At 34.5% G+C, this 15094-nt stretch overlaps 1 protein-coding gene across 4 annotated transcripts in view; it reads left to right on the top strand.

Annotated features, from left to right (window-relative positions):
• LOC123696966 (lysine-specific demethylase 3A-like) overlaps window positions 1-15094 on the top strand; it is a 132273-nt gene that overhangs the window by 73828 nt on the left and 43351 nt on the right. For 2 of the 4 annotated variants that reach the window (XM_045643364.1, XM_045643366.1), the window contains one exon: window positions 14121-14162. The exons of the other annotated variants lie outside the window; for them this stretch is intronic. In XM_045643364.1, the coding sequence (XP_045499320.1) occupies window positions 14121-14162 (42 nt within the window). The remainder of the gene's footprint in view (window positions 1-14120; window positions 14163-15094) is intronic. 4 annotated transcript variants of the gene reach the window in all.

The following is a 15094-nucleotide window of genomic DNA, read 5'->3' as shown; positions in this document are numbered from 1 at the left end:
GTGTCGCTTCGGAGTCGCACGCGAAATTGCAGTGCGAATAAAATGTGACTGTGGAAACGATTTCGGACCGATTTAATTAAAGGAACACTTTTGTGACTTTTCCTTTAAGCTGTAATAACATGCATTTTTCCTTATACAGTCTGCAGTGTATTCAGTTGTTTGAAACTTTATTTTAATAGCCAACATTGCTTTACGAACTTTAAGTGCGAGGTGGAGGAGGAGGTACACGCATTTCTTTAGCTTATATATTTTGAAATGGGGTGAGGCTATTTCTAACAGTTAACAAATAAAATATTAGCTACAATAAATTGTTAAACTTATTCAAGCCTCGCCCGAGTTCGTGTCTGCACCAGCGGACCGGCGCGTTAAGCCAATACTTTATGGATTTAAATATTGCAGCAACATTATTTATACAACTGTATTAACATCAGTATACAGCTGTGCAGTTTCTGTGATACGGCTGTTTGGCAAAACGCCAAGCTCTTCCGTATCCCCCGAGGAGAATCTTTTAAAATCTCACCTCATGCAAAGATAAACGTATAAATAGGTTGCACGTTATAACAATACACACATTAAAACTCTTTATTTCTTCATTATCAGCGTAACTTATGCGTCGCATAACTTATGGTAATTATATCATTAAAATTCTTTCTGTTTATGGGCAAACGTCACAAGTTGTGATTAATTGTGCAATTGTTCTTGAATATTGCTATAAAATGCTTTATGTTTATGAGGAATTCATGCTTTGTGTGATTTTCCTAATCAGTCCGTTCTTAATTAGTCTCTATATTTGGTGTAATTTAATTTATACATAGTGATTCGGTAATAATAAACACAGCGGCGCACAAAAACAATCAAATGGGTCACGGCTGATAAAATATTAGCAAAACTAAACACGAATAAGGAATATTAATAATACCATAATGTACAATAATTACGAGGCACGTTTGAAATAACCGTCAAAGCTGCTCAAAGTAATTCAAAAGGAAGGAAATAAACGTGAGAGCGGAACCAGCTGTGATGGCGCGAGGCTTTTATTATTTATCGAAATGATGTCTACTATACGTTTAATTATAAAGAAAAACGTTTGTGGCTAATTTTACTTCTTTACTATCATATTGCTATTAATTGTTTTACTATAAAATAGCTAACTGAATCGATATTACAACAATTCTTTGTCTCGGGTCATTTAATACATTGATGAAAAAACAAGTCTTCTTATAATAACAGGTCATGCTTTATCTATCTTGAAAAAGCTATTATGTTAATTATCTTTGAAAAAACATTAACACATATCCTTCTTATCATCATAAAACATAAAACATTGATTATAAGATTGAATGCTAATGCAACAAACGTGTTGTCCGCGGGTACAATGCCGTCTCTATCCGGTTGAATGTAAATTCAAGGAAATTTATGCATGTAAAATAAAATATCTATGTAATTCGACAATTCACATGTACGATCCAAAGATCTCGATGACATTCCGATGTTGGTCAAGGCGAAACAGCCGACCGTGGCGACACGCCAAACCTGATGCTATTGATGCCATTTGTCAGGTTTTTAACAATGCCATATATTATTATGGATATCTAAATAACAGCTATAGGCCTATTTTAATTATGGTATTTCTTTGATATTTATTTATTGTCAATATAGGCTATAGCTACCAAACAAACAAGAGAGGATTTTCTTAATGTAAAGGGTACCTATTGACATCAATGTAATTAATATCACATCTGTTCAATATTGTTTATACGGGTACAAAAATAAGAATAATGACAAACAAGGGGTCAATATTAATTTAAGTTTTTTTACTTAAGTTGGTTTTGAAGCAATATTGTGATCTTGCCACCCCTCCTTAAATTTATTTTATTGTAAGTGTATGGCAATGAATAAAGATTATTTAAACGAAACCTTCGATTTCGAAACTAAGGTGAGCTATGCCGTAGTAATTTTTTTTTATTAAATAAATAACATCATTATACACATAATTTGGCTTTTAGCGTAACTCATTTTAATCTTTACCACAATTTAATTAAAGTATGCCCCAAAAGCATTTGAAAAATTGGGGTCTCATCATGTTGCTAGTTTAGAACGGAGTTCAAACAAATTTGTCCATTTACCTCTATAGGACATTTACGAGCAATAAAATTCCTATTCTGCCGACATATTTCTGTAGCAAAATTATGCTAAAAAGGCTTAGTAAAAAGGTCATTCGTCGCATTGAAAACATTTTGGCTTCATTCCAAAGATGTTCAGGCACAATTTCAAGGACAGTGCAAATATTATGAGTCACTTTTCATTTTGTTGCTCTCGTGTTTGTAATATATGAGGGTTATGGAATTTAAAGTGCTAATTAGTCAAAAACAGGACACATGTCATTTTGAGTTCGGAAGAAAGGTGAATAAGACGTTTAAATCTTGTGAGATAGACGCTTTGATGTAAGCTGGTCTAAAAGCAGCCAACAAGTCGTAGTGTCGTGGAATGAAAATGTCTCTGGAATTTGAAGCCATTATAAAATTATTTGTTCCTGTTCGTTATTCATCTCACGTTCTGTCTGTGTAGGTTCTTATAATAGAATTGGAAAAGCGCCAGCTTCAATTTGCGGTAATCGTGTTCCAAGTGGCTGTATCAACTAAATGTTGATTGATGGTTTCCTTACTCTCTAAACGTTTCGAGTGACCTTTCTTATGCAGTTCACTGCAAATAGCCCACATCATACTATCAAATTTGATAACTTTATAGATAACATTGCTGTGTTCTGATTCTTGTAACAATTAATTTATCACCATACTTGTAAACTGTTCTTATTGTGCTTACTACTGATCATTAAATTTATTGATGTCCTTAGTTAATTTATATTATTGATATTATAAGTAAACTGTGTAGAATTGAATCCATTTATTAATACTTTCTTGATTCCTTTACCGTTCAATAACTTAGTGACTCAGCTGCTTTCTCGTTGTAAACAATTTTGAAATTTCAAATTACGATAACTTTAAAACAAAACAGATTTATTTACCCAAGAACTATCCAATAAGCAATTAAATGTCGATTACGTAAAGCATGATTTACTTTATCCATATCGAAGGCCCGAACTCCCGCCGAGGCTTAATGAGTTTTCAGTTTAATTTACAGTTATTGTTTCACCCTCGTGACGTAGATTCCGAACTTATAACGTCTGTGGAATACCAAATGGTTTGCGTTCCAACTTAGTGGTCACGTAATAGAACTTGCGAGTTTGTTCTGATATAGGTACAGTGAGATTTGATTGAGATGGTATTGAAAACATTGTAAATATGATGGCGATTTTAAGTATAGGGTTCGAATACTGGGCATTAGGGTTCGAATACTCTAGAAGTTTATTGAACTGCATATATTTTCTATTTATCATCAATATGGGTGGAGGTTGTCACCTCTAAGCAGGGTTAGAACCAAATACAGCCCACCAAACTTTTCTTGAAATGTTTTGTCGTAATTTCAACATTTGTGACTGGAGTCTGGATATATATTATTCTCAGAAGCACAATATTAAAAGAAACCTGAAAAGTTGAAAGGAAGATCAGTAAACATTTTATGATCTTAAATGAAATAGAAGGGAAGAGACTATATTTATAATATGAAATTCCCATTCAAATACGAAATTAAATTTAGTCATGCTAAATATAAAACTTGTATTTCCACGAAATAAAGATCCAATAAATGTCTCAGACGAAGAGACTTTATTTTTAATAATAACAATTTATTGTGTCTTAGAAATATTTTGATCTTTTCTGAATTACCTTTTGAATTCTTATAATTAATGCAAATTACGTTATTATTGGAGACTAAAGCATTACTTTAAACTGTTTTACTTTACAAAGATAAACGTGGTTGTTTAACGTTTTATTAAGCAATTTAACAAGATGTAATAAGTTTGCGACGTCCAACTTTTAGATTATCTTCTTCCAAGCATTACAGTTTTGAAGCAGCGAAGTTTCACAAGAAGTTAGTAACTTGCCAACTTTACACAAGTAGCCGACTTTGGCAAACTTTCTGTTTCGCGATCTTCCTCACTTTAATATAATGTGTTTATTTGCAACTTGTTTCAAAGTTATACTACTAAATTGTGTTTACTGCCTTATATTTTACTTCTTATGGCAATGTTAAGGAGCATTAGCTCGAAAACTTCCAAGACCGTTTCATTTTTCAATACTGATGAGAAAACTTTTCTAAATCCCCGAACCACTTTTAATTTCGAAAGTTAATAATCTACATTATACTCGTGTTTTTGATTTGATCGATGATAGACAGCAAAGTTCATCAGCCCAAAAGAATGTGAAATAATCGGATTGAATGGGCCGTGGAAGTTTCCCAATTTCACCCCCTGCCGCGAGTTTGAGCGTTTGAAGCGGGTGTGGGAGTGGGGACCTCACCTCTTTCGGTGTTCGTGAATGCTGCTCAAACTTCCCTGCGTAATTGCTGTCTGGCTGCGAATAAACTTTGAATTACATTATGCAAGTTAATTTATAACGCCTTAGCATTGCTCAACTTCTATTCGAGTTGATATGATATGACATTTGGGATTTAAATATCAGCCAAAACTGAACATAAGCATTAAATCATATTTTCTATTAACTTATATAATGTAAACAACTTAAGTTTTACAAAATATATTAATCATAACAGACAATTAAACGATTTTATAAGCATTGTACAATTTACAATCGGAACGTGTTCAACTTGACCTTCACTTGTCTTCAATGGTATATGTTCCACCTTGAGAGTGAACTCCTATAGCAAATTAAAAGTCTACATGTAGTATTTAGTTATTATAACGTCCATATTAATGGATTTGTTTGATGTAAGTCGTGCTGCAGCAGTCACGGAACTCAGAGCATGATAGTGCAAGATGACATCGTTAGTACGAGCATTGTTTGTAGGCAACCAATTGTGTTCGTTTACGACTGTCAAAAGTTCAAAACTATTGGCTTGCTAATTGACTACGAGCTTTGTCATTAAGGAGGTTAAGTGGCTCTCAAAGCGGTGACTGTCGCAACGTATACTATCGTCTAGCCTAGAAACAATTTTAACGAGCCGTACTGCAATAATTCATTTGCTTTATGTTTCGTTATCTGCTTGATGGCAGATTAAATAATTACCGTCTCAAATCTCACATTTATTAACCGTCATATTAACTTTATATCAATCTTTATCTTTGCTTATCTAGTTAATAAACATACGAAGGAAAAATACACCAGAACAGAATGATGTGGGTGGCATTTATCACGGTTGCGTAATATTATTCCAAAAACAAATGGCTCATGTGTACCAACAATAATATTGATGATCCACTCTCGAAGGTTATCTCTGTTTGTGGTTTTCGGTTTACCGCTCGACTTATTACGGGCGAAATAAATTTATTATTAGCGTCACTTGATAACGATAAACCAACGAGGTCAATTGAGAGCGTGCAAAAAATAGAAACGCTGTTCCATAGCGCGTGACTGAAAAATAGCTATGTAAGACGGCAGTCATCTATCTCTTTTCAACAATTAAGATGTGCCGTCATGCCTCTCGCTCCAACTTTGCTTTCCGTTATTTTTATTAAACGCTCAGACTTTTAAGCACAATTTCTACATTGAATATTATGAATTACGTGACTCGTAATCTCAGATAAGTCCTCGCGTTTTATTGTCATCTTTTGCGGTTCGTGGTAGTTTGTTTCTCCTTGAAATTCTTTAGCACAATTTTGTCGACATTGGATTATTTTTATACGTATCTTGTGTTAATATTTACTTCTTTGTACAGGTGTGCTAATTGGGGTTTATAATTTACTCGGTTTGCACGTTCTTTATAATATAATATTAGTCGAGTATTATATTCTAGTAGTCTCACATAACTTGTGTTTGCATGCGAGGTTCAGCACGACCACGCCACGAAGCATAACCAAAGAGGAACGCGATAAAAACCTCTTGCTAAATATATGCGAGCCGAGAGGTTGTTTACATTGCCATAAGAACGAGTTACATAACGGCAACTACCTTATAAGGTCTTGACTCTTGAGATTAATGCCGAACCCCACTCTATCGCTTGCTATTACTTGACGAGACACGGCACACATACTAATGCCATAAACAGATATTTTATAGGACAATACCTTAAGAGGAATATAATGATAAATTTTTACGAACAACTTTAGACTTTCTTTGGGAAGCGATACTTTATTTTATTTTATAGCTAAAAAGAGCATGATCAGAAGTGGAAAATTAATATAATGAAATAATTCGAATGAAAACAACTGCTAGGTATTATATTGGGCAGAAATATGATAATGAAAACAATAACTGCGTCAATTAGCATAGCAATTGCCAATCAAAACACTCCATTTTATGTTGTAATTGTACAGAAGAGACTAAAGTAACAATAATTATAGATCTGAATCGTTTAAATGTAATAACAACAAAAGAGTATAATAGTGAGTCACGCATGGCATGGCGTGATGGGTCGTCGAGGAAACGGTTGTCACGAAAAACATTAATATACAAGCGCAAGTCACTTTGCGCCCACACGCGACACTCTCATAAGGTTTGTACTTTGTTAGCTAACTAATAGAGACCGGTAAGTTAGTCACAACGCACGCTTTAGTTATCCAGAAAATGTGGTGAATGTTGATACAAAATTATGTTGCGTAGTTTATGATTCACAGTCTCATCTGAATGTTTACAGACACGTGTTTCGAATGCAACATTCGTTCGCTTACTTCGACATTCATAACGTCATGTGCATTCAATTACATAACTGTTTATAACATAATATTTTCATCTGTCGATGTTCCTTTGTATAAATTATTATCATCGTTATTACTAACTTTTATTTACCAAACATATTTTCGTTTAAATTAATTAATTGTGATTCTACCATATTCATATTAGGTATTTCAGGTTTCATAATATATATATTAGAAATCATATACTTTACAACCTAAAATGCCTCGTTTGTACCTAGCATGCAAGCGCTTTCAATATTCTTACCATATTCGTTTAGTTCAACAGGCCCGACCGTACTGCTATTGTCTTACAAAATCGCAAATCAATGTCCGCTTGTACCAAGTGGGTGATCAATAACTTGAACGCGCTGAGAGAATGGCTCGTTTATTTTTACCCGTGTTTATCTTTAGCCAAAAGGGGTGGGCGCAGATCGATACTATTCGCAGGAAAGGAATGTTGCACAAACAAAAAAAAAGCACGTGGTGCACGAATTGTTCCGGTCCGTTTAGCCTTTGCACGCTGTTGCCGAGCGGACGCGTGGACACGTGATGTTTTCCGAACGAACCCATTCCAAGATGGCCGCCAATGCCGCCATTCGCTTTCCCACGTCGCGCACCACCACTCTGCATGCTCCGGTCTCGTTTCTTTTCTATTGTGCATAGCAATTCGCAGTCGGTGTTCTTTTTCAACTTCGATTCGCCGATTACATCCCAGAACTCAGGTCAGCACTGTTCGTACACGAATTGTGGGTTTACTCCGTGTATTTATTAATGCATACTATAAATATAATCGAACGTAGATACGAACACACGCGTAGCACGTTGTGTTGGCATCATTAGCTAACATGTGTTAAACAGTGTAGCCATGAACATGACAGATGTGGGTAACGAGTCTTGAGCGATCAATCAGAAAACACATGCTTCTAGAAATAGAATCAAATCATTGCTTATCACAAAGCGTATCGGTATTAAATCAAATGGTACACCTTTTGTATTGAAAAATTCTTTGTATAGGCAGTCGTTATCTGTAGTATTTTATATACGTTTTATTACCGAGGCATTGTTCTCCGAGACGTTATTACTGGGCTATTCATATTATTCTTCGCTCGAAGAGTATGATGTCATGCTCATCACGATTCTCGGAACGCCGCATTCATTTACTATTTACTTTTTTCGGCACGTGTTTACATTTCATTCTCACGTTGTATATTTAAAAGTAACAAATACGTGTATATGCTAATTGATAGTGATATTATAGATGTCATTAAACTAAAAGAACTGTTTGGAGAGTGGGTGTTGATCAAATAAAATATCTGATTATGGAGATATATGTAATTTTAGTGTAAATGATTGGAAACTTAAGTAAAGATGTGTGTCACGGCTAAATTGCGTGCGTGCGTGGTGTTCAAGTGTCGGTGTGCGCTCATACATATTCAAGCGGCGCTGGACGGCGCTGATAGTCCGCCGCCATTGGCCCGCAAAACTCACTGAATACTAAGTGATCGCCCCTGCAAGATCTGCATAGAAATTGTCTTTGAATTTTGTTTCCTGTACTGAATTGCAAACCTCGCAACAGGAAACTGATGAGACATTGACTCGCCTAATTTTTGTAAAAGCTATCTGAGTTATCGTCGTTGAAATGTCACGAGTGCGCCCTAGCTCATGCCTTATGATTGTTATATCATTATAGTTTGACCCACTTACGATAGATAAGTGTTATCAGGCATTAAGTGCTAAGTGCCTCGTATATAGTGCAATTTTTATCTTGAAATGTGATAAGGACAATTTTTGATTTAATACTTTATACCACGTCATGGTTTTAGTGCCCTATGAAACATGATATACTTACATATTCAATAGCTTAAATAAACCATCCTTTCTGGAAATAAGAGTATGATATTGTTTGAATATCAAGTTTAATAATAAATAACAAACGTCCTACATATATTCATATCGTTATCATAAATTACGTAAATACTATTCGCATACAAAACAATTGCTTAATTAGGTTTACTATCAAAATTTCCGGTGTGTGTCATTTGAATACATTATTAATCATTTGAATATTAAATTATTATTCTCCAACTGTCCTTAACACAAGTTCATTCGATATCAGGTCATTATTACTGATGTAAAGATAAATACAACGAGCGGTTGGTCAAGGTGACCTTCGTCCGCGTCCAGTCACATCGCGACTTAACGGCTCCCTATTGAATGTAAATTTTGCAAGACCTTGTTCACAATTCGTAACTTCCAAATCAGAATGGTCTTGAAAACGACAATATAATTCGAGAAATGTAGTTTCGAGCAAAAGTAGAGAAGCAATTTCAATTATGTTTGCAAAATATAAGGCAAAGTACGAAAGCACGTGGTGTGCGCTGCCGCCATTTTGCAACATAAATAGCAAGATGGCGTCGAGCTTGGTAGGCGAAAGTACTCGATAATTATTATAAGCGGGCGGCGGGAAGGCGTGCAGAAACGAAACCCGAGGATCTATAGCCGGGCAGTGCACGCAATGTTTAGCTTGATTTATATCGCTCTCTTGTTTCCACTGGCCCGATTGTTCTCAGCTTTTATGTGCTCGGAGCGCGCGATTCTGTTATTGTTTCCGACGGCCATGGGAACGCTGCGTTTCTGTGACCTCCATACGTTATTGCATCTTCTATACATATTCTATTGAAAGAAATTTAATGTAGGTATTTTAACTTTATGTGGGTTTAAAAGCATATTGTTTAAAGAGCTTCTTAATAGACGTGGTTTTATTTTGTACGCTGCTTGAGATATGTGTTTATTCATCACTAGCTGCTCCGCGCGGTTTCACCCCCGTAGCTCAACTCCTGTTGGCCGTAGTGTGATGTTATATAGCCTATAACCTTCCTCGATAAATGGGCTATCTAACACCGAAAGAATTTTTCAAATCGGACCTGTAGTTCCCGAGATAAGCGCGTTCAAACAAACAAACAAACTTTTCAGCTTTATAATATTAGTATAGATTATTACATAATGTTTTTTTGATACAAATTCACATATGAATGACAAAATAACATGGGTACATTAATTCACGTATCAAAACAGATTTAAATTTCCAATTCACAATTGACGCACGGTTTTATATTATTCAGTCAGCGAGCTGCTGATGATACAGTGAAATGATTTTCTCCACCTTGATCTGTTTACATTTCAACGACTTAACTTGTATATATTATAGAGAATATAATATATACCGACGTTTATTATATGGCTTCCGTGATCTGAAAATATCTGCGCTCACATAGAACGGTCATTCATTTTCTTGAACGTACTATCAATCAAATTGATATGGGGGATGTACTTAATACTTTATAAGTTCAGAAATTTTTTTTAGCTAGCAATTTTGATATATTTTATTAGACGTAGACAGTTCGTGTTATTCTTATGTTATTTAGTAACGTATTCTTATATAAACCTGTTCTGCGGGTTATCTAAACGCTTCGAGGTCAAATTAAGTCAAAAATAGTGAACGTTGGAATGACCAAATACGAATATGTAAAAACAAAGCGATGAATAACTAATAAAGTATTCGTGTTATGAGTTGTGCAAATGGTGTTGATCGTATTATAGCGCTTTATTCGTATTGGCTAAATCAAATCCATCGCTCTATTGCAATAATAATGTATGAAACAAATGTAATTACGTATTACGCGCTAAAACAACAGCATGTGGAAACGATAATAATTATTACAATTCCTCACTATATTTTGCCTTTTATCTATCGTACATTAATCTTGTCGTATGTATATGGAGTGATAAATTTAAAATACAGATAATTCATACACTACATTCGATAAAAGCTATTGTAGAATGATGACCTAATACGCTCGATTTAAATTCGGCATATTATCATGTCTGTATGCGCACGCACGTAAGCAATTCATGTAAAATATGTAACATTTTAATTTTGTCATTATTTTCATTCCATTATAATATTAATTATGTAAGGATGAGCAATATTAATTTTTTATATTAATTGCAATAATATTTAGAAACAAATAACTCAAACAAAATCGCTTTCTTTTTTGCTAGATGACGTTGTTGAATAAGCGGTGTTTATTATTTTATTACTACAAAACAATTGCTCAATAACCATTTTGTTGTTATAACTGATTTATTAGTAGGTACTAGAATAGTGATTTATTTAACAACCTCGTCATCTCGTCACACGTATTTGCCGCAGCCTGCAACGTGATCTTCCTCGTGACCGTTAACTTATCCTCCATTAATTTACTCAGTACCATTCAGTATTATAATGGCAAATATTATTTGATATATTGGAACATTCCTAATAGTAAACTCGCACAAAATTATCTTTTTTTTTTCAGTGTTATTAATTATTAATGAGTCATGTTCACCTTCAGACGTCCAATTTTGTAACTACTTCTTTTTTATTTCAAATACACTTAACGTGATATTTTTGAAGCAAAACTGCCGTCTGTTCCACTCAATGTCACCCTTTACATAAAACATTTGGAGTTGCCTTATTTCGACTCTAAGAACGTATGCCAAAACTATTGACCTCGTTCCCACGAAAGTTAGATCTGCGTAAACTCATATCGGGCTATGATTTATATTTAGCTATGCCAGACCTCGTTTACCATTTTGTCTGTTTAATAACAGAGAGGTTTGCCAAGTGCGGGCTTGTTTTCAATACCTACACATCATCGCTGGTATAATTTATCATAAACAGAGCACGATGAATGAGTAATGTTATACGTCTTTTTAAACACGATACCTATTATCTATGCTTTATGTACATGTAAACGTAAATAGCATATGTACATAATATATGCCCACATATAATGATTACGTGTTGTAACTTGAGTGTTTCAAATCAATTTCACGGTACGTATGTCGTGTTTAATTGTACATATAAATTGAATGAGCTTTATCCGGTCGTATTGGTGATCTCCTCCCACAAGAGTGGTTAGACTACATCCGTTAGACTGTCTCTTAAATTAACCAAACAGGTTTGTGTAGCGTTTTAGGAGTCATAAAATTAATTCTTCTTCTCAGTATATCAGCTGCTGATCTTATAACTTTTTTATATCGCGCTCATCTTGTATAAGTATCGATACTTACATTCCGCTTTATTAATATTTCACAACTCTATGTTTATTTATTCTTGAACTTAAAAGCATAAAGAGTTAAAAGTCTAGCCTCAATTTTTGTACAATCCACTAATATGTACGTTTGAATTAAAAGTACCAAGCACCAACTGAAGATAACTATCTTTTCATAAAATACTTTTTATAGGTATTTAACTATTTAATCTAAACAAAAAATCGTAGAAAAACAGTTTGTAGTAAAAGTTAACGTAAAATGATCACCTTGAGGTAGATTCATCTTAATTAAAAAAATGTTGGCAGTCTCGAAACTTTCCATCAGGTCCTTGTTTTATACCAGTCATTAACTTTGTGGTCCAGAATTTTAGTCATGGAATATCTGACAATGTACGAGGGAGGGTGCCCATTTCTCACGTTCAAACCAGTTTGCGGACTGGTTCCTCCGCATACCGATCAAGAAAGGCGCTCGCGGTGCCTTTAAGGAGAAAACAACGTGTTTTTTTGCTCTCCGTCAAGTATGTCGACGGCTATTAGTCAGGGCAAAAAAATGGAGGTTATGAAACAGGAAACCTCTAAGGATATTTCTACTAGAGGTCAAGTTGCCAATGAAAATTGGATCAAATAAGACGATAGTTCAGAAGCAGATAATACAAAAAACAGTATCTGTATTCAAGTAGCATTAGTGTAGAGATTAGGCGAATTGGACGCGCAAGCATCTTTGTGTAATCATAAATTTGTCTCGCTATATGATAACTTGTGTCGAGTTGTTGTAATAAATGCATTTAATCCATCTTACAGCGCACACCTGCGTGAGAAATCTACCCTAACTGGATAAGCCCTAGACTGGTGTAAGCTAATGTAGAGATATTTTATGCCAGCTACGACGATGTTAGGCATTTATCTCAACTACCTAGACTTACCATAAATAAATGTGTAGGTACTTGTGTGGAGGAGGTGTCTTTGTAGGCATAGTATGGAATGTAGGCGTGTGTATATTTAACACAACATTAATTATATATTACAAATGTTTCTTTAAATTTAAACTACTGTAACATTTACCTAATTTGGTGCGATATCATTCATTCATACCTTTCCATTTGGTCACATTATCATGAATAATAACATTTTAAAATAAGAGGCTAATAGAGCTTTAATCAAAGTCAAATCATTATTATTTTTATTGATCACGAGCATTAAAACTGTATTTAGAAATATCGACCGTTTGAACTAACATATTTCACTTCAATTGACAGGTGATTATGCTAAAAAGCGGCTGTCGCTGCATATCATTACGTGAATATGTTTTCTATTGCATAACTTATAAACCGGTTCTTATAAAATGTCAGGCGACTCACGAGAACATTAAATACTCAGCTGTTTCTCGATTTACACCTACACTTCAATTATGGTTATCAGGTTTCTCGATGAATTAATTGCTAGTCTGGCAAGTCTGCAACCAAATTTGGATACATTTTTACATGACTTTTAAATAAGGTTAATTGTCAGGAACTTACAGTTAAGCAATGGTAATATTTAACATAAGTATGTGGATACAGCTTGCAACACAGACAAGAATTGTTGATCAAGGGCTACATCATATTTATTTTAGGGACTCGAAAGTTACATGCGTTTTTTCTCCGATAGGATTATATGCGTGAGGGTTTTATATCATGTTGCAAAAAGCATGGGGCTATAAAAAAGATCGTTATCCAGGTTTTTTTCTAAAGTTACGAGGGGGTTGGAGCGAATCACAAAGCTATTAAGTCCATGAAATATATAACTTTATGGACTGGTGCCTGCCAGCTGCAAACGGTTGACAAACGATGCGGGGAACTAAAATAGATATCAGAAATGTGCCTACTGACCACCTGCTTAGTGCCATTGCACTCGATATTACTGCTGTAATTGTATTCCCGACAAGTACTCAGTGTCCTGTTGTAAAAGTATCAATGAATAAATAAGTGCTATCATCAAATTGGCCGGAAATGTAGGAACTCGTAAATGAGCCATTAAACTAGAATAAATTATATATTTCAAGAGTGGTGCAGCATAAAAAAATATATCTAAATTAAATGAGGTTGTTTATTTCACGCACCTTTTACAGCCAAAACGGGTTTCTGTAACCGGTCTCGACCCGTCGTTCTTGCCAACTTTGTAAATATACCATGAATAAATATTGAACCTTTCGTAACTAGATTCCATTAGATTTTTATTCTATTTTGGTTTTATTAAATCTAAATATTTTAACATCAAATTCTCATTATTTCCAGGTACATCACCTGAGCTGGAACCAGTAGAGAGTAATAAAAAAGGTAATAATTCGGGTTTTTCTTTAAAGTTACTTTGAATGTATTGTATTATATTATGTTATAGTCAGTTTAGACAGGAATAGTAAACAATATTCGTAGAAAGTAGGAGTGATTTGAGTGACTAGTTTCCTCACTGTGTTATATGGAAATAAATCATTCAACGGTTTCATATTAATGGAGTTCATACGTTTGATAAAAATTTTAAAACCAAATAAACTGCGTACCACTGTCGTCACCTTAACGCAACAGATTCATGTTTTTTTAATGTCACGTTGAAGCTAAGGGCGGGCTTACTGTACAGATGGGAATTTAGGGATTAACGAAAATTTGCGGCACGTCGAAAATGTTTCATTGGTGGAGGGCTAAAATATTTGTAACTAGGGAAGGAAATTACATGCCTGCGTTGTTAATATCTTGCTATTGTAGTTTGAAACTTCAGCCTGTTCTAACTAAAATTAGTCATGATCGGATGAACTTAATTCGTACATTTGATTGTTGTAAATACTTTCATTATTTTCATCGATCTCTTGTTACCGATTATGTGCACACACCCTTATGTTATTTGTATTGGAAAATCGAGATCAGAATTTCACATTCAGATTGATTTCTTTGTTTGTCCAAGCGTCATCTGCGTATTTATGACCACTTATACTTCACACCCGGTGATCTTAAAATACAGAGGTCAGAGCGGACGAAGTGTGCATTTGGTATTATCATTTCTTTATCTAAATTTCAATTAGGCATCCGAGTAACGGGGTCATATCGTTTTCAATAGATGTTTCTACATTATTCTTTTTTCCTCTTATTCAATCTGCTTGCATTGACTTCATCGAATACGCTTATTTTACCTTCTGCAACGGTACGCGCAGCTAATTGTTATTTATTTTATTCTTGTTTGTCATGTATCGGTTGTGAAGTGCATATGTTAACTGGAA

This window comes from Colias croceus, chromosome 13 (genome assembly GCF_905220415.1).
Source record: "Colias croceus chromosome 13, ilColCroc2.1".
NCBI lineage: Eukaryota > Metazoa > Arthropoda > Insecta > Lepidoptera > Pieridae > Colias > Colias croceus.
The sequence above is the reverse complement of the archived record's forward strand: the minus strand, read 5'-3'. Positions and strand labels throughout refer to the sequence as shown.